Below are 20,437 nucleotides of genomic sequence, written 5' to 3' on the forward strand. Positions count from 1 at the left end.
TAGCAAAATAAAATCTTTAAAATTTCGAGAGATGTTTATTTCGACGCTCCTCGGTGATAATATGCCAAAAGCTACACCAAATCCTCCAACAAAATTTCATTACCTTGAAAGTATACCACCAACAGAAAAGAAACAACAACCAACAAGAGCTTGCCGCATATGTACTACTCGTAATCGGCGTCGAGATGCAATATAGATGTGATGCATAAAAGCCTCCTTTATGTGTAGAACCCTGCTTCAAAGAATATCAACATGAATAGGGCTGTTCAAGCACTTTTTTATTGAATTTTCTATGTTTCTTTTTCATTTTGGAATTTTTAGTTTTTGTCCTTTTATCATAACCAAAAATAATAAATAAATCTGGTTTCTGATGTCCACCTATATTTTAATAACCTTTTGTAGACGCCCCAATATAAAATCTCCATGCATATCCCACGAATAATCTCGTGCTCGGCGCCACGAAAAACATCTACAGAAACGAGATAACTCGTGGTTGGCGTCTAAGAACAGACAGCCAACCACGAGTTATCTCGTGCTTGGCAGTCAATGAGTTAAGCACCTTGTGTTATACAAAAATGATTCGGTTATTACCGAATAATTGTACAATGCAATGGAACGCGCTCTTTTGTTGAAAAGTTTTCATCCAATTGTAAGTCATTATAGACGATATAGCGCACCGAACATAAATGTAAATCTGAGTAAATGTATTTACCCAGAGATTTATCAATTTTATGTTTTCAAACTTCTTAGAAAAACATCCTGTCTAGTGTTCCATAGAAATGTATAGGTCTACCATTAAGTAAATGCACATTTCCTTAAAAATAGCCAAAATCGGACAAATGTTTCAATGTAACTCAATACTCAATAATTTAATAGAAAAGGAAGCAGACAAGGAAAACAAAGAAATAGCCCCGGTAAGTCTAGACCTTTGTAAAAATCAGTTTGATAAAGCAAAAAAGGCTAACGAATTCTATAAATCCGATAATGTTATTACAAAAGCCTCACCAGCACATGCATTTTTCTCAATGGGCTTAGAAAAAGATATTTTGCTTCCCATAAAGTCAGGCATTAAAGATACTTTTTTTCCAGAAGATTAGTACGTTTAAATGAAACATTTGTTTCTATCTATAAGGAATCTGGGTTAAATACCTACTGCGTAGTTTCGCATGAAGTAATGGCTGGTCGAAAAGCACCCAACGTACTGTATTATACTGCCCAAAAATTGTACTGTCGAAAATTGGACCCTTTTTTTGACATTGACTGTCCTAAACTGTCCAGATAAAAGCTCAGGTTCGTTCGGAAAAATATCCCCATGAGATTTTTTTTACATAATCACTTTCATGCAAACACTTGTGCCCTAGATCTTAATTCTCTCTCTTATACTTGCCGCAGCACGAGCGCCCGTCCTGTCAAGGTTTGAACTTAAATTTAGGTCCATGGTGAATTCAAAAATAATGTTTTTTACTTGTGTTTTTGAGCCTTGAAAATCGTTATTTAGCGTTTAAAATATTTATAATTCGAAAGCGATCAAGTTTACAAAGAAACTACAAGAGACTTATATTGTTCAGAACGACCCAAAAAAAATTAAAAAAAAATTGTAAGCGCCGAAAAAATTGATCGTTATAATTTGTTTTGTTGTATGGTCTGGGCGACCTTTTGAACCTTATTTTGAGGTAGTATCTCATGAAAGTGATTATGTAAAAAAAATTTCATGGGAATATTTTTCCGAACGGACCCGAGCTTTTCGCCTTGTCTATATAGTATTTATAGTTAAGTACGGTGAAACTTTTAAAGATAATTGCATTAAAGAGCCCGAAGAACTATATCCAGACGCTAACATAATAAATGACATAAAGTCCAGAAGACCCCATTGGCAGGTTACCTTAGAAGACATTCTGTCGAAAGAATAGTGAATGGGAAGAATCCCCAAATGGAAGAAGACCAGGCCAATTCTCCAAGCTATGAACTTGGAGAATTGGATGGAGATTGCTCTCAAGGAGGAATGGATGCATGTTATTAAGTCGCATCAGCTAAAACCCACGAAGGGCTGTGACATGGAACCATATCATATGTGACATATGACATGGAATTATGGACAGTAAAGAAAAGGTATGTGAAGAAAATAGAAGCTTTTTGAGCTCTGGGTCTATCTCAGGATATTAAGAATTTCATGGGTGGGATATAAACGTTTGAGATCGTTTGTTTTTTTGGGCGACCAGAATGTGGTTCGATTTTGACGTTTCAATATGTTTTTTTTTATTTTCATGTACTTTTTTAGTCTTAAATTTGGACAAACATCCTGAGTAATTAAATTATAAGACACTAAAAATGTTAAACTAGAAATATTTGATAACAGAACAAAAAAATCATTAAACGAAGATACTGACATATTGGATACTATTGTGTCACTGTATGAGCACTGACAGAACCGGTTTATTAAAAATAATATGACAGGTAAACAACTGTCAAATATACTCAGTTGTTTATTCCTATATTGTTTAGCTTGTTAACAGTGCACATTACGTGGAATTGGAAGGCCCTTGGAATTATAACTATTTAGAAGAATTAACTTTTGAGACTACATCCTTCTCTGTAAAGGTTTTGTGCAAATATGGTAATTATTATTTATTTATTTTATTGTAGGTGTTTTAATAATTATTTTAATTACAAAAATGAAATGTCAAATTAAATGTCAAATATACTTTAGTAATATTTTTTAATTCATACCATAAAATTAGAATAATATCACATAATATAAAAGAAAACTGCTCTTACTACATTTAAAGAAAACTGCGAAACTTTAACTCAGTATTAATAGGAAGAAAATAGACTTTCCATGAGATATTTATTAATGAAGAACGTAGTACGCGTTTCAACTCGACTGTATGACGCATATTTGATGTATTGTATTGGGATGTGGTATGTTATATATCTTGAAGAAAAGCGAAATATTTCTGTATTGTGTATAAATTCCTGATATGAGTTATTCGCGAAGACCAGCAACACATAGTTTAGAAATGTAGCATATCATCCAAGATAATTAACATTTGACGGATTCGACCCGTGAGTAATATAATTGGACATTGGAACATTGGAATGCTAGGTGCCGAAATGGTGATACAACTTGACATGTGGATAATATTATTTAAACATCTCTCTAAATTCAAATATAATTCGTCGACCGATACCGATTAGAACAAGACCGATTAATACTGAAATGACATTTTCTATTATATTTTCCTTTATTTAGTACACATTTGCAATTTTTCCTACCTCAATATTTACGACAGTAAAAATCCTGTGAAGAATTAAGACTCCTTTGCTGCGATTCTTGTCATATCTAATTTTATATTAACGTACACGTCAGATGATGACAGTGTATTCGTTTCTGAAGGCTGAAAAAGGTATATACTTCTGGAATGCATTTCTTGCATGCAGTCACCCAACTGTCTGTTGATGTACGAAGTTGGTACAAATATTCTTTTTTAGATAATAGAATTCTTCTTCTTTTGGTGCCTATGGATTCCTGTGTGCCTGTGTGCTTCTGGGTATACATTTTATACATGTATATATTTTATTAACTGATGCTTTAAATAGACTAGTTGTTGTTTCTTATTATGTGTCTGAGATATTCTAACTTTCTCCTTTTAATCGTATACATCACTTCTCTTTCTTTCCCCATTCTTCGTAGTACAGTTTCGTTGGTTATCTTGTCCGTCCATGATATCCTTAGGATTCTTGTGTATAGCCACATCTTGAAGGCTTTAAGTTTTTTCTACATCGCTTCAGTGAGGGTCCAGGATTCAACTCCGTAGTATAATATTGAGAAGATATAACATCGTGGGAGCCTTACTTTTATCTCAAGATTAAGGTTGTGGCTTTTAAAGAGTTTGACCATACATTTAATTTTTGATATGGTTACTTGTAGTCCAAATCTTTCTTTTACTTCATTACTATACTTCATACTTTGTTTATTAGCTAATAGATAATAGAATGAGTAAAAAAATTAAGAAGAGTTAAGCGTTCTCTGTCGATGTTGGGAATCTTAACTATCTAATTTCAATATTAGGCATTTTTGTTGTAACATTTCTATTGCCTGTTTATTAAGTTAACAATTCAAGGCAGACTCACTATTCTTGAAATTAAAGAATTTTATTATCAAGATTTAGCCATACGGCTCACACTCCCTCTAAGGGGAAAATTCACTCATCCCAGATACCTACGGTATCAAAAGGATTGAGCTCTGGTGGGACTCTTTCCATGTTATCGAGTCATAGGTGACTTGGTACGTCAGTGTATCTCCCAAAAATTTTCGCACGCATCTGGATGTCGAAAGTAGCACAGCTTTCTGTATGATCTTATATAGATGTTCATTTAGACCCAGCTTTTTTACGTTTTCTAGGAGGTTCTTCGGGATGACTCCAGTGGTAGAAAGAATAATAGGTATCGTCTGGGTACTTTCCATTCTCCATTGTCTCCTTATTTGTATTTCAAGATCTCTGTACTTGGCGATCTTTTCGTTGTACTTAAAACGCAGATTATTTTTGTTAGGTATCGCCACATCGATTAGTGTTGTTTGTCTTGTTAGTTTATTAACTAGCACGAGATCTGGTCTATTATGTGCTACAGTTTGGTCTGTGAGCACAGTGCGATCCCAGTATAGCTTGTAGTTGTCATTCTCAAGCATACTCTCAGGAACGTATTGATAATAAGGGAGATGGTTTGTTTGTAGAAGTCCCAGTTTAAAAGCTATCTCTTGATGGAGGATCTTCCCTACTGAGTCATGCCGTTCCTTATATTCAGTTGCAGCAAATGCCTGTCAGCCCCCGGTAAGATGTTAGATAGTTTCTTGGGCTTGACATCCATATCGGCATTTGTCGTTTTGGACCTGAGGGTCTTTGACGACATATTTCAGGTAATTTTTGGTTGGTATAACCTGATCCTGAATGGCGAGTAATGAACCTTCTGTTTCAGGGAACAACTTTCCTGATGTCAGCCAATAGTTCGCTATTATTATTATCCAGATTTAGCCATACAGCTCACACTCGCTCTAAGGGGAAAATTCACTCATCCCAGATATCTACGGTATCAAAAGGATTGAGCTCTGGTGGGACTCTTTCCGTGTTATCGAGACCTAGGTGACTTGGTATGTTGGAGTATCTCCCAAAAATTTTCGTACACATCTGAACGTCGCGAGGAGTACAGCTTTCTGTATGGCCTTATAGTGATGTTCATTTATACCCAGCTGTTTCATGTTCTCTAAGAGGTTTTTGGGAATAACACCAGTAGTAGATAGAATAATAGGTACTGTCTGGGTACGTTCCATTCTCCATTGTCTCCTGATTTGTATTTCTAGATCTCTGTATTTGGCGATCTTTTCGTTGTATTTAACACGTAAATTATTGGTGTTGTGTATCGCCACATCAATAAGTGTTGTTTTTCTAGTAAGTTTATTAACTAGTATGAGATGCGGTCTATTATGCGCCACTGGTTGGTCTGTGAGCACAGTGCGGTCCCAGTATAGCTTGTAGTTGTCATTTTTAAACATTCTGCCAAGGACGTATTGATAATAAGGAAGATGGTCGGTTTGGAGAAGTCCCAGTTTGTCAGCTAGTTCTTGGTGGATAATATTTCCTACTGAGTCATGGCGTTCTTTATAATCAGTATCGACAAATGCCTGGCAGCCACCGGTAAGATGTTGGATGGTTTCTTGGGCTTGAAATCCATATCGGCATTTGTCATTTTGGACTTGAGGATCTTTAATAATATATTTCAGGTAATTTTTTGTTGGAATAACCTGATCCTGAATGGCAAGTAGGAAACCCTCAGTCTCTGAAAACATCTTTCCTGATGTCAACCAATAGTTCGACGCTGTATTGTCGACATTTTTCTTGCTTAGTCAGATGGTTTATGCTCATTTCTTGTTCCCTCAGTTTGCTCGATGTAAAGTAGATGTCTCAGCCTGAACCTGAAAATAAGTTCTTAAATTAGCAATTTGTTTATCCAATTGCTCACCTATATCCATAAGTCCTATTCCCCTTGGTACCGTGGCAATGTTGTTCTCTCTACTGCACTACGTGGATGATGTTTTTACGCCTTTGTGAGAAGTGTTACTTACTTGTTACTGAAGACCCTCTATATTCGTTTTTGACCACTTTATAATACCAAATGAGTAGCTCAGCGCGGAACAGGCGTACGTATTTAATGCCTTAAACAAATTTTTACTATTAAGATATGACTGATTTAGTTGTCTTACTCTTCGCACGAACTCCGAAGTTAGTTCAGTTTTCATTTGTTTATGGTCAATTTATATCTTTATATCTTTAGCAGTAAGCATCTTAGACTTTTTAGTTTTGTACCCACTCGATTCAAGTTTTAACAACATCGTAAACTAGCAGCATATGGTAATATAAATATTATTTTTAATATCGTGCGTTTTTTCTCAACATCGAATATGTTTTGTAATTGTTGACGGTTTGATTTGTTTGACCGTTTGAACTTTTTATAAAGAATATCATTTTTTTATAAAACTAAAAATAAAATAGTTTTCCAATGGTGCCGACTTAATTGGACCCCTGCAAATATATTAAACTTATAACGTGAAGGTAAAACCAACATTAAGGTATATGCATCAGTGGTATGGTAGCCAAAGGTGCAACAAAAAAGTGCCAGTTTCAAGTTGAGCAAGGTGAAAAGATTTGTTTGCCTTGCAATTAAAAAGGATTTGAGAGACACCAACACCAACAAGGTCATACTGAATCTCCCTCCTCTGTACTTTGTTGTAGGGGGAGGCGAAAATGGGATAATATAAACCTGAGAATCGTAATGCTTAGATCAAGACAAAGGTCCAAAAACATTTCCAGATCGACGTCTGCACATGAGAGGCATCGGAAAAACGGAAACAGACTACCTGACAAGCGTTGGCTATCGTAGTTATTAACAAGCTGATAAATGTTTCTCGGTCGGCAGCTAGATGAAACAATTCAGAACAGTTGCTTTTTTCCAACCCAGCATTTTCCTTGGTTTTATACAGCCGCTAATTTTGCAAGAAAAAACAATCGAAGGCTTTTATACTTAAGAACAACATTATGAAGAGATACTCAAGCAGGTTGGGGACTCTTAGGAGAACCAAGTAGTATTTAGAGTATTGTAGGAGTGCCGGAAAGAATACGACAAACTGGTGAAGCATAACAATATCACACTGGTATGAGCGCATTTCATAGGGACGAAAGAGCTGAAGGACTTGCTAAAACGAATCAGCTACAAAACACTTTCGTCCAGAGCCGGTCTTAGGAGTGCCAAAAAGTATTGTCCACGATCGGATGCTGAAGACTCTGACATAGAACTTTAAACAGTCAACTATTTTTGTCTTGCAGCGAAGATCATATACTATCCACAAGTGACTCCACCATCAAGTCCCGTACAGGTTGTCCAGGATTCCAGAATTCCGGAATGGTATGAATTAATTAAAGATGTACAATAAGCCAATTGGCTACAGTACGACCGCTGTATAACAAACACAGAGTTTCCATGAAAAAATAGTTATATATACAAAACATATAAGTTAACGGTAAGCTATTTTAAAGAATTATCAATATAATGATGAAACATTTGCACATGTAAGTCCATTTTATAAAAAAATAAAAATAATACGATAGTTTTTATTTAATGTCTGTTTGCTTTATTGTGACCTGTTTTAAAGGTTAACAATATATGAGCCCTAACAACTATTTATATTGAAACAATCTAAAATACATGCATAATTCAGATAGGTGACAGTTTATTTTTTTCTAATAATATTTTTAATGTGATACTATGTAATTAGTTAATTACTAATAATATAGGTTCACTCAGCAACACAAAACAAAATATAATTAATTACTCTTAACAGCACTAATTAATAATACAAAATGTTTATTCTGTTGGCAAGTAAATATTGGAACATAGAAAACATATTTATTTTTAAAACAGAGTAGAATAGCCCTTAGACTTTATGACCACTTTAATTCAATTGGGCATTGACTTGACTAAAAATCTACACTGTTCAAGAGTACATTCATTCCAAATCTGCTCTATTTTGGCTTTAAGTTGGTGTAATGCCCGTTATGGTTGTTCCTTAGTGTCTGTTTATTTTATGCCATACTATTTCAATGACATTTAGGTCTGGACTGTTAGAAGGCCAAGAAAAGACATTTATATTGTGGTTTCCAAACCATTTTTTTTTTGTTCTGGCCGCATGACAGGCTGCTCCGTCCTGCTGAAAAATATAATTCTCACTAACATTTGATGTCACAATCCTTATAGTAGGCTGTTTTGTATTTGTGTTAAAAGCCTCATGCTTAGTATAAATAACTCTTTTGCGGTGATCACCAACACATACGTCGAATTTTGATTCGTCACTAAAAATTACTCTGGACCAATCCTCTATCGATCAAGAAAGTTAGATTTTGCCCATATGAGCCTGACTTACTCTTGCTTTGCTGTTAACAGTGGCCTTTCCTTTGTCTATAAGAAAATATAATTTTATTTAATCCAGTTTCATGATTCCATTCAGCTGTAACTTGCCTTAGAGTATTTCTTCGGCCTTTTTTGCAAACTCTTACTAATATTCTCTTATTCATGTCAGGAACTAGTTTTGGACGACCTGGGCTTTTAATTATTTTTTATCTAGGATACTTCCTGCTTCACCATAATGCTTAATTATATTCCACATTGTATATTTAGGAACATTAAGCCTAGCTGCCACTTCACAGATTGTTTTATTGCGGCAATAATTTTTAATCACCAACTAAATTTTTGAATTTGTAGAGATACCGCGCACCTTCTTCTTCTTCTTCATTCTTGTATGTAGGCTTTAAAGCCTGATCTTTTTCTTGGTCTGGCAATACTTCTTCGTCCATTTGGTGAATTATCTCGTGCTATTCGTACCATCTTATCCTCTGCCATTCTACTAATGTGTACGTTCCACTCCTGTTTCCGTTTTATCACCGATCCATTTATGTCTTCTATATTGCATGCTCTTCTTATGTTTTCGCTTCTGGTTCTGTCCCCTATTCAACAGACTTTTCCCTGATATTCGTCGGAGTATTTTCATCTCAGTTGTTTCTAGTAGTCGTCTCGTTTTAGATGTGTTAGGTCTTGTCTCCGCCGTGTATGTTAATATAGGTCTAATTGCTACTTTGTAGATTCTTGTTTTTGTGTCTTGTCTTAGGTGTTTGTTCTTCAAGATTGTGTCATTAAGAGATCCCGCCGCTTTACTTGCTTTTAAGCTTTGTTGTCGTACTTCTTCTTCAACATCTCCGTAACTAGTTATATAATTATTATATTCCAAGATATCTAAACCTTGCTTCCTGCTTTATTATTTTCTCATCAATTTAGTTTTACATCGTAGTGGGCTCTATACACGCCAGGAGCCTTGCAGTCTCTCATTAACAGTGTAGAAGTATATAAGAGCGATATAATTTCACTTCAGGAAATTAGATGGTTGGGAAATAAAATATTAGAGAAAAAGTATTATACGATATATTATAGCTGCCATCCAACGGAACATGAATTAGAAACGGGATTTATAGTCAATAAAAGAGTAAAGCACCTTATAATAGACTTCCAACCTCTCAACGAAAGATTATGCACACTAAGAATCAGAGGTAAATTCTTTAAATATTCAATAATAAATGCCCATGCACCAACTGAGGAGAAGCCGGAAGAAGAAAAAGAACAATTTTATGAACAACTGGAAAATATCATACAACATTGTCCTAGAAATGACGTAAAGGTCTTAATAGGAGATTTTAATGCAAAGATAGGTAAGGAGAGGGAATATACGCCAACCATTGAAATTCACAGTTTACTGAAGAGTTAAACAACAACGGAACTCAACAATATACTTAGCCTCCTCAATGAACATGGTGATTGCCAGCACATGCTTCAGGCACAAAGATATACATAAGGGAACATGGAAAAGTCCAGATGGGAATACAGTAAACCAAATCGACCATGTGGTGGTTGACGCAAGACACTACAGCGACGTGATAGACGTACGTGTAAGGAGGAAAGGTTTAAAGTAAAAGCGTTGAAGAACCCTGAAATAATAAGAGATTCGAGGAAAGTCTCGAAAGCAAGCTGGAAGGCTGCGCGGATGTTATAGTTGAAGATATTAACTATTGGAGGCAGTGTAGAGCCATATTGGAAGAAGTGGCAACTGAAGTTATCGGAAAGCAAAAACGTAAAAAATTAAGGTCAGACTGGTACGATGAGGTATGTGCACAAGCAACGCAAGAAAAAAATCAGGTATATAGAAGACTCCAAGGGCGAAGAACGAGACAAACAGAGGAAGAGTATAGGCAGCTGAGACGAGAAGAAAAACGAATACTTAACAAAAAGAAAAAAGAGGATATAGAGAGCCAACTAAAAGAACTAGAAAACTGTAAGGCACAAACAGAAACGTGAAAGTGCTAAAAGTTGCTGCTAAGTGCAGAAATTAACAGACGGATATATCTGGAGCCTATTATGGATTAAAAAAAATTTTAACAACAAGCCTAGTTACAAAAAGAACGAAACTAGTGATATACAGACCTCTTATCAAGCCCATCCTCACCTACGCGTCGGAAACATGGACGATGACAAAGAGCGATGAAGAACGTTTAAGATGCTTTGAACGTAAAATCCTCCGGCATATCTATGGAGGAGTTAGTACAGGAGGGCGGATTATGGCGTAGACGCTACAATTTCGAACTTTACCGCCTGTATGACAAACCTGATATTATTAGGTCCATCAAAATAAACCGGCTGCGGTGGTTAGGTCACATAGAGAGAATGAATGAGATGGAGCGGCCAAAACATATTTATAACCAAAGAATAGATGGAGTGAGAAGGAGAGGCAGACCCAGAGCACAATTTAAGGATCAGGTGGAGGAAGACTTGAGAATGTTGAGAGTACGAAATTGGAAAGCCAAGGCGAAGAATAGGAGAGCATGGAGACTTATCCTTGAGCAGGCCAAGACCCACCATGGGTTGTGGAGCCAATGATGATGATGATGTGGGTATTTAGATGTTGTCATACATTTGGTTTTTTCTGCTGATATTATATTGCATTTCTTGGCTGTTGTATTGAAGATATGTGTTAATCTTTGCAGCTCGTCTTCTGTCTCGGCGATTAATGCCGCGTCGTCTGCATAACATAATATTTGGATTTCTTTGTTTCCCATTCTGTATCCATGACCTTTACATACTGCTTGTATTATTTCATCCATTATTATATAAAAGAGAAGTGGGCTGAACGAGTCACCCTGTCTGACTCCGCCTTGTACTGGTATACACTGTGTTAGTTTTCCATTTATCTTTGCCTGTATTCGATTATATAATTCTAGTGTCTTGCAGTGCAATATTAGTTTTTGTATAAGTTTTGTCATCTCTAGGGTTATACTTTCGCCTCCATGTTTTAGAAGCTCGTTGGTTATTCCGTCTGGTCCTGGTGACTTTCTATGTTTGAGTGAGTTTATGGCTATCTCTACTTCCTGAAAACTGATATCTATTTCGTGTCTTAATCCAGGTACGTTATTGTGTTGATTATTATTTTCCTTTCCTTTAAACAGTTCCGTCAGGTACCTTTCCCATTCGTTTACTGGTATGTTATTGTATTCCTTCAATTCTGCGCTTTCTTTCCGTTGGTTTCTTATGAATCTCCATATTTGTTTTTGTGTACCGTAGAAGTCGCTTCACATCCTTTTTGTAAACTGTTCCCAGTGTTCATTTTTTGTTCTTTTTACCAACTGCCTCAATGTTGTTTTTAATTTTCTCTCAACTCGCGTTTATATCTTCGATGTCGTCTATTTGTTTCAGCTGTATCTTCTGTATTAGCCTTTTACCACCACGAACCGCGCACCATTTTATTCAAATAATACAGCCTTTCACTCAATTTAACAAGAAATTGAGTGAATGAAATGTGGATGTAAGTGCGTGAAATACGACTGTAGAATATAGTTTAACGTTTGTTGGAGTGTCCGGCTGCATTGTCTTGCATTCTACTTGTCTTATCTCGTTTGGTTTTTAGCAGTTACTTCATACTGTTCCATTATTTAGTTGTCACTAATTTTTACATATTTTGATGATATTTATGACATTAGTGGGTTATATGGGTTGTATAAAAAAATATTAATTATGTTTTGTGATTATTTATCATTTAAAATATGGCTTATATAGCATTATTATCATAATTATTAAAAAATAATAAATTAACGGTCAAACCTGAATTTGTTATATATTTTGTCAAAAGTTGTAACATAAAGGACTGGATACTATAAACAAAAAAGAAGTGAAACGAATGAGTTGAATGGGAGCCCACAAACTAGTAAAAATTAGACGAGATAAATCACCAAACAGCCGAAGCAGTATAGGAAGTCCAAGAAAAAGGTTTAGTGACCAGGTCATCGTTTATCAATACTCGCCAGAACCAGCGTATACTAACTACAAATCCTATATGCAAGAGCATCTTTCGTTGTAGCATTACTGTCTAAATTTGGCAAAACGTTTTATTAACAGTATTATAAAACCATCCAAATTTTAACCTCATTGTCCCATTGTTATCAATTCTAGAAGCTACATATTTAAACTGCTAGTCACTAATAATATTAACCGTGTTTTATTTTTCCAGCCTAGAGTATACTCTTGCATCGTGGCATCTTGTGAAACAGTTGGTCACATTGGCTTGTTCTGTCATTTTCCAAAAGATCCGGTTACGAGGAAAAAGTGGATATTGGATTTACCGCCTCTGGGGACAAAAAAATTTAACGAACACTCCGTTCTTTGTTGGAGACATTTTACTTTTATGAATAGTAAAAATGACCAAAAGAAAGGTATGACTGTCTGGTTATTTTGTTTGATTTACGTTTAGAAAAACGGGTGTGGCAGTCCAGTGGGACTGCCGGTAGAAGTTACACTTTTATACACGCATTCGCCGTTACAAATTTATGTGGGAGTCAATCTGCACAATCATTACATATGTAATGCTATAGGTAAGATATAACAGAAAGAGAAACAGAATTAATAACAACTTACTAACAACTAATAAACAACATTTGACCTGTAATAGGAGTATAGTAAATGAAGGATTGAATCAATATTTTGAAGAAAATGTATATTTTTATTTTCATATGTGTAGGAAAGGAGTTGAATGCAAAAATTTTTTTACACGTACTCTGCAGTAAAATTCATTGTTTATTTTGTTATTAATACAAAAATACAATACAATACACTGCAACATAATTCAATATAATAATACAATACTAATTAAAATGCAATATTCATAAGTATTTAAAAATGACAATAATGTACATAACTTTTCTACTTACGCATATGTTTAATTTACCATGTAATAATATAACTAAAAAAGTCCTCCCCGACTGGGAATCGAACCCCGGTCTCCCGCGTGACAGGCGGGGATAATGACTACTATACTACCGAGGACATGACACAAACGTATTTCAAAATTGACAGTTCTGGGTCATACAGTGATTTATTGAGATTATTATTTTGAAATACAAAAGACTAATATAATTATGAACATTTAATAAATATGAATTTATGAAATTATGAACATTTAATAACAAACGAGGCTCTGACGTCCGAGAGATTGCCGGTATAAGCAATCCCCCCACTTATTGGCCAACGGCTTCGGGCGGATGAGCTGATAAGTGGAAGGGTACCTTTTTGTCCTGAGATTGGTAAATCGGTCTCGAAGGCGAATGAACCTATTAACAACGAAATGGTCAACGGCATAAAGATGCAGAAGGCAACGGGGAACCACTGCATTAAAGACTCGGAGAGTACCCCTAGTACAATTATAACATGACTACGACAAATCATAGAAACCATATTACTGATCATGGAATTCAGATACCAAGATTCGGCAGAGAAGGACAATCACAAGACAGCAAGGCCTTCTCGGTCGCCAGCGGAAGAAATCCTTGCCATTTTAGTGTAAAGTTAAACCTCACGATCTGCACATGAAATATTAAAACATTATATGAGGCAGGCAAGACTCATAATGCAATCAAGGAGATGGATAGACATAATGGGAATAAGTGAGATGAGATGGACGAACTCTGGGCAATGTAAAATTAATGATCATCATATATATTACTCAGGTAACCCTAATGGAAGACACGAAAATGGGGTAGGTATAATCTTAAATCAAGAAACTGCCAGACATGTTAAAAACTTTGTACCTATATCGGAAAGAATACTCCTCCTTCCACTTTCAATGTCAATTCCTATGACAACGTTTTAGATCGTCAGTCCAACGTGTTGGTGGACGACCTCTGCTTCGGTAGGCATCATCTCTTGGTCTCCATTCCAGTATCCGCTTTGTCCATCTATTATCTGTCATTCGAGCCACGTGACCTGCCCAGTTCCATTGTAGTGTTGCTACTCTCTCTACTGCATCAGCCACTCCCGTTCTTTGTCGTAGCTGGCGATTTGGGATCTTGTCTCGTAGTGAAACGCCCAACATAGCACGCTCCATCGCCCTTTGACACACACGGATCTTTTGAACTGTTCTCCTTGTCATGGTCAACGTTTCCGCACCGTAAGTTAATACTGGCAAAACACACTGATCAAACGTTTTTCTTTTAAGGCATATTGGTATATCAGACGATTTGAAAATATGGTTCAGCTTGCCGAAGGCTGCCCAAGTCAGTCTTATACGACGGAGAAGCTCAACGGTTTGGTTATCTTTTCCTATGCGAATCTCATGACCTAGGTATTTATAGGCCATTACCTGGTCTATGGATCTTGTTCCTACGCATATATCTTTGCTGACTACAAGATTTGTCATCATCTGGGTTTTAGATATATTTATTTTCAATCCCCCTTCTAGCGAGGAAAGGTAGAGCTGATTTAAAAGTTCTTTGGCCTCATCTATCCTATCAGCTATTAGTACAATATCATCTGCAAACCTTAGATGGCTAAGCTTTTCTCCGTTTATGTTTATGCCCTTGTCGGTCAGTTTTGCCCTTTTACATATATATTCCAAAAGCGTAGTGAACAGTTTCGGTCACCACCGATTACCATTGAAGAAGTCACGTCAGCTATTAAAAGAACTAAAGATGGTAAAGCGGTAGGGCCTGACGAGTTTTGTGCAGAATTCCTAAAACTTATGGATGAACAGGGAATAAAATGGATAACAACTGTATTCAACAACATATACGTAACTGGAAAAATACCCCAAAGCTGGTTAAAGTCGACCTTCGTGACCATACCAAAAAAAGTAAATGCCAAGACATGCGAAGACTACAGAACAATTAGCCTAATGAGCCACTTACTTAAAACGTTCTTGAAAGTGATACACGGCAGAATATATAAAAAATGCGAAGAACAAGTATCATGGAGGCAGTTTGGATTCCGCGATTCCTTAGGCACCCGAGAGGCTCTATTCGCTGTCCAAGTACTTATCCAAATTGCAGGGATGTTAACTGTGATGTGTATACTTGTTTTATCGACTACAAAAAGGCATTTGATAGAGTAAAGCATGATAAACTTATAAACATCTTGAAAGAAGTGGGGTTAGATGATAGGGACTTAAAAATCATCTATAATTTATATTACAACCAAACAGCCAATATTAAAGTGGATGACCAATTGACAGAGGCAGTCTCCATAGATAGAGGAGTGAGGCAAGGATGCATTCTATCCCCGGTGTTATTTAATATATACTCCGAATATATCTTCGAGCAAGCGCTAGGCGAACTACAAGAAGGCGTATTAGTCAACGGAATACGTCTAAAGTCTAAACAACATTAGATATGCCGACGACACAGTAGTTTTTGCGGATAGTCTGGACGGTTTGCAAAGAATAATGTCGCGTATATCAGATACAAGTAGAGAACACGGACTTGATCTTAATACGAAGAAAACAAAGTACATGGTAGTCAGTAAGCGCGAAATATTAAATACACCATCCAATTGACAGAGTGGACAGCTACACATACCTTGGTACCAACATTAACAGCCAATGGGATCACTCCTGTGAAATAAAACAACGCATAGGAAAAGCGAGATCGGCGTTCATAATGATGAAGTCTCTTTTCAGAAGTCACGATTTACCACTTGCTACCAAAATCTCTCTCATTAGATGCTATGTATTTTCTACGTTATTATACGGAGTAGGGGCCTGGACACTTTCCGAAGCTTCTTTAAGAAAACTCGAGGCATTCGAGATGTGGTGTTACAGACGTATTTTAAGAATTTCATGGGTGGATCGTGTGACTAATGTTGAGGTCCTACGTAGAATAGGCAAGGAATGCGAGATTATTAACACCATCAAAGAGCGCAAACTAGAATATCTTGGCCATGTTATGAGGAATGAACGGAGATACGGCTTGTTGCAACTCATTCTTCAGGGCAAGGTATTTGGAAAGAGAGGACCGGGGAGAAGAAGAATATCTTGGCTTCAAAACCTGAGAAAGTGGTTTAATACATCGACAACCGGACTATTCAGAATAGCAGCAAGCAAAGTTAAGATAGCCATGTTGATCGCCAACATTCGGAACGGATAGGCATCGTAAGAAGAAGAAGAAGAATAAATAATACAAAATATATCACATAAATAATAATATTAATAAATATTTTATTATATATATATATATAATATTATATATATATATATATATATATATATATATATATATATATATATATATATGTAATATTAAATATAATATACACAAAAAGAACATTTTTATATTCTAGAGAGGAAGAGAGAGAAAATATATCTTCTGTCTCTCTCTCTTACTCATTATCTTACATATGTAATGATTTCACAAATTCACTCCCATACAAATTTCCAACGTGGAGCGCGCGTATAGAAGTATAACTTCAAAAAGATAGAATATTAACAAAACTTCGATTCGCATACTTAAATGGTATTATAACTTGGTGGTAAAACGATTCCAGCATATTTCACTCCTACAGTCGCCATCTATAGTCATTGCATTTAATTTAATGAAAACAATTGCAGTTTGCATTAGTAGTATTGTAGGTGCGCTTGAACCGTGTTACCACAAAACTATTTTTAGTATTCTGTAAAAACACATGTAAAATACAGGATTATTTTCAAGTAAATGACTATTAAATTTGTGTCGAATTTAAAAGACTAATTAATTTAAAAAGTAATAGGTGACGAGCAAGTTGTAGTTACACTATTGATAACAGCCGGGTGACTGATGGTAAGTAAATTAAATAAAATTACTTAATATGATAAAATTTAGTTTTGGAGTCTAATATAAGTTATATTTTGTTGTAAGTTGAAAGTAAAAATGTGAATAAAAAAAATATTAACCTTTTAGTAAAAGGTCCACGCACGAGTGGCGGATCTACGGGAAGGGAAAATGGGGAAACTTTCCCCCTAACAAGGTCCAACATGAAAGAAAAAAATTGTTGAAACACAAAAATATATTAGCTAACATGGAACTTAAACCACAGCCAGAAAAATTAAACCCAAAAAACGTTAGTTATGAAAATAAGGGAACTTAATGCATAGAAGGTATTATTTATATCTTTTATGTAACTTGGGTTTATTTTTTTATGTCTTTTGGTTGGTGTTTTATTAAAAGTTTCCCCCTAAGGCAAATTTCCCATCTCAAGGCAAATGTCTAGATCCGCCATTGCCACGCAGCAGCACTAGAGTTTTCTATAAAATTCAATATTTCGTATTTGTTGCAGAAGAATCTGATCCTTTCCAAACCGACAACGATTGAGATTATATACCGGATAAAGAAGAATAAGCGGATGATGACACAGAGATTGACGAGCTTTTATCTGAAAACAATGACCATTTACATACTCATGAAACAATAAGAAAACGTAAGCGTGACCCCAAAATTTTAAAAGACAACATACCAAAAAAAATGCGAACTGAAGGAAAAGCGTATGTCGGACGAAAAAATGAACCACAGAAAGACAGAGAACTGAAAGTCTATAACCATGTATGTCGATTTCGTTGAACGAGAACATTATTGAAACGGAAAGACGCAAAATATTCCAAACATATTATGAATTACCTTCATACTATCTGCAAACAACGTTTCTCTCCGCTTGTATAAAAAAGATTGGCCCAGCAAGACACAACGAAAAAGCTTCTAAAAAGAAAAACTACAGCTGATAAACGAGCGAAGAAGTAACCCCCAAACAAAATTTAACAATCATCCAAAAATATGATGATTTCCCACATTAAGATGTTTCCAAAGTATCAGAGCCATTATTCGAGAAAAGACAATCTCAATACCAAATACCTTCCTGGCGATTTGAATATTAGTAAGATGTATAATCTATATAAGGAATTTTGTAATGAACAACATGAAGAACGTGTAAAAGAATCATATTATCGATTTATCTTCAACACAGAGTTTAATTTGAAATTTCATAAGCCTAAAGGTGGGTACACATATGCGAGCCGAACTGTTTGCGAACTGCTCTTGAGCTGTTCGCGAAGAGTTCGTTGAAAATATGTTTATGTTCAGGCTATCCAATACCCTAGGTACCTAATAACAAACCAAGAATTAATTTACTTCGTTATTCTAAACATTTCGGTATTTTGTTTACATTATCTGTTATTAATTTCCCTCGTTACTTTTGAATAAGCCGCGCTCGTTCAGCAATTTTGTTTAACCGAGTGATCTCATCGCACACTTAGCAGAAACAATTTATAGTCTCGAACACCGTCCAAATTTAACTGCGAACATTCTTTGTGTTCGTCCCAAAAACCGACAGGCTGTGGTTCCTGACGAGCAACGAACGAACAGCTCGCAAGCGGTTCGTCCCGTCTTACAAATTAACGAATATAGCGTTCACAAACGGTTCGCGAACAGTTCTGCTCGCATATGTGTACCCGCCTTTATAGTCGCTGTGACAATTTTCAGAATTTGATAAAATATTCTGAAAATGAAGAAACTATTTCAAATGCTAAACGGGATTTAGAACTACATCAGAGAAAAGCTAAGAAAGCAAACGGTTCTAAAACATTAGATATTGAAAAACACAAAAATGTTGAGAATACTGTCGTTATTTGTTTCGATTTGCAACAGACATTGCCAAGACCACTAGTAACTACGTCCAAGGTATTTTACCTTCGTCAACTATGGACGTACAATTTTTGTATATATAACTTACTTAGTGGACAAAGTCACATGTTTTTATGGAATGAAACAATTGCAGTAAGAGGTCCCCAGGAAATAGGCTCATGTCTGATAAAGTTTATCAGGTGTCTACCCCGCAAGGTAACAAAGATAGTTGCATATAGTGACTCTTGTGGAGGCCAGAATAAAAACAAAACATCTGCAAACTGTTCTCGTTTATCGTTCAAGCTACTCATATCACCGAGATCCATCACAAGTTTCTGAAACCCGGTCACACCTATATGGAGTGTGACCGCAGTTTTGGTTTAATTAAAAAGAAGAAACGACAAATTCCTCAAGTTTTGTTCCAGCAAATTGGGAACGTGTTATAAAAAATACATCCTCAAAGTTTTTGGTTTACAACATGCTGACAGAAGATTTATACTCATTTTGGATCCTACATGAAATAATTAAAGATCTAAAAAGGATTCCGTAGGTCAAAGAACACAATGTCGCAGTATTTCCTAGTTGGCATATTTTAAGACAGAAAAACTGGCTTTCAGGTACAAGCATACTTTAAACCAGGATATTGAGTGTTGGATGTGTATTATGGGAAAAGCACAAGGTGGACGTATATCTTTTCAGCTCTCCAAATTGAACCCTATTAATGACACGACGCTGCCAATTAAGGATGCCAAATATAAAAATCTGCTAAGCCTCTTGGACTACATTCCCTTATATCACCACTCCTTTTACAGAAATTTGAAACATATTGGAACATCAACGGCAGATGCAAAATTGGAATCAGCAGAATCAGCTGCCAGGAGAGACGATGCCGATGGGAACGATTCCGAAGAAGATATTTTCTTAGAGTCGGATTACGAATGATACTGTACTTAAAAGTTTACAAAATAAAGTTTAGTTGAATACTTAAAAAATGATTAGAAATGGCTAACATCTGCACTTCAACCGTTATACCAGTAACATTTTATAAACACCATGTCCCGATTCAAGTACATTTTTTCAATAATTGAAAAAAAAGGAAGAATATAGTAAGGGTAATAATATATTCTTATATTTTTATCATTTTATAGAACATTCTACATTAGACAAATTTTAGTTTCATCATTCCTAGAATTTATAAAACTCAAACAACTTTCTTCTTCTTCTTCAGGTACCAGTTCCGCTACGGAGATTGGCAATCATCATAGCTATTTTAATTTTTGAGGCAGTAGCTCTAAAAAGTTGTTTTGAGCTGCATTCAAACCATTCTCTCAGGTTCTTGAGCCATGAAATTCGTCTTCTTCCGATGCTTCTTCTGCCATCTA

The 20,437-nt window shown here is 35.7% G+C and overlaps 1 protein-coding gene across 4 annotated transcripts in view; it reads left to right on the plus strand.

Annotated features, from left to right (window-relative positions):
- Positions 1-20,437, plus strand: part of LOC140432343 (uncharacterized) — a 143,706-nt gene that overhangs the window by 59,150 nt on the left and 64,119 nt on the right. For 3 of the 4 annotated variants that reach the window (XM_072520180.1, XM_072520178.1, XM_072520177.1), the window contains exons 1-2: positions 2,495-2,614; positions 12,653-12,854. In XM_072520180.1, the coding sequence (XP_072376281.1) occupies positions 2,612-2,614; positions 12,653-12,854 (205 nt within the window). In that variant the 5' untranslated portion in view covers positions 2,495-2,611. Of the gene's footprint in view, positions 1-2,494; positions 2,615-12,652; positions 12,855-20,437 lie in introns of those variants that run through there. The other variant, XM_072520179.1, reaches the window with a different exon arrangement.

The sequence above is a fragment of the Diabrotica undecimpunctata genome, chromosome 1 (assembly GCF_040954645.1).
Source record: "Diabrotica undecimpunctata isolate CICGRU chromosome 1, icDiaUnde3, whole genome shotgun sequence".
In the NCBI taxonomy this organism is placed as follows: Eukaryota; Metazoa; Arthropoda; class Insecta; order Coleoptera; family Chrysomelidae; genus Diabrotica; species Diabrotica undecimpunctata.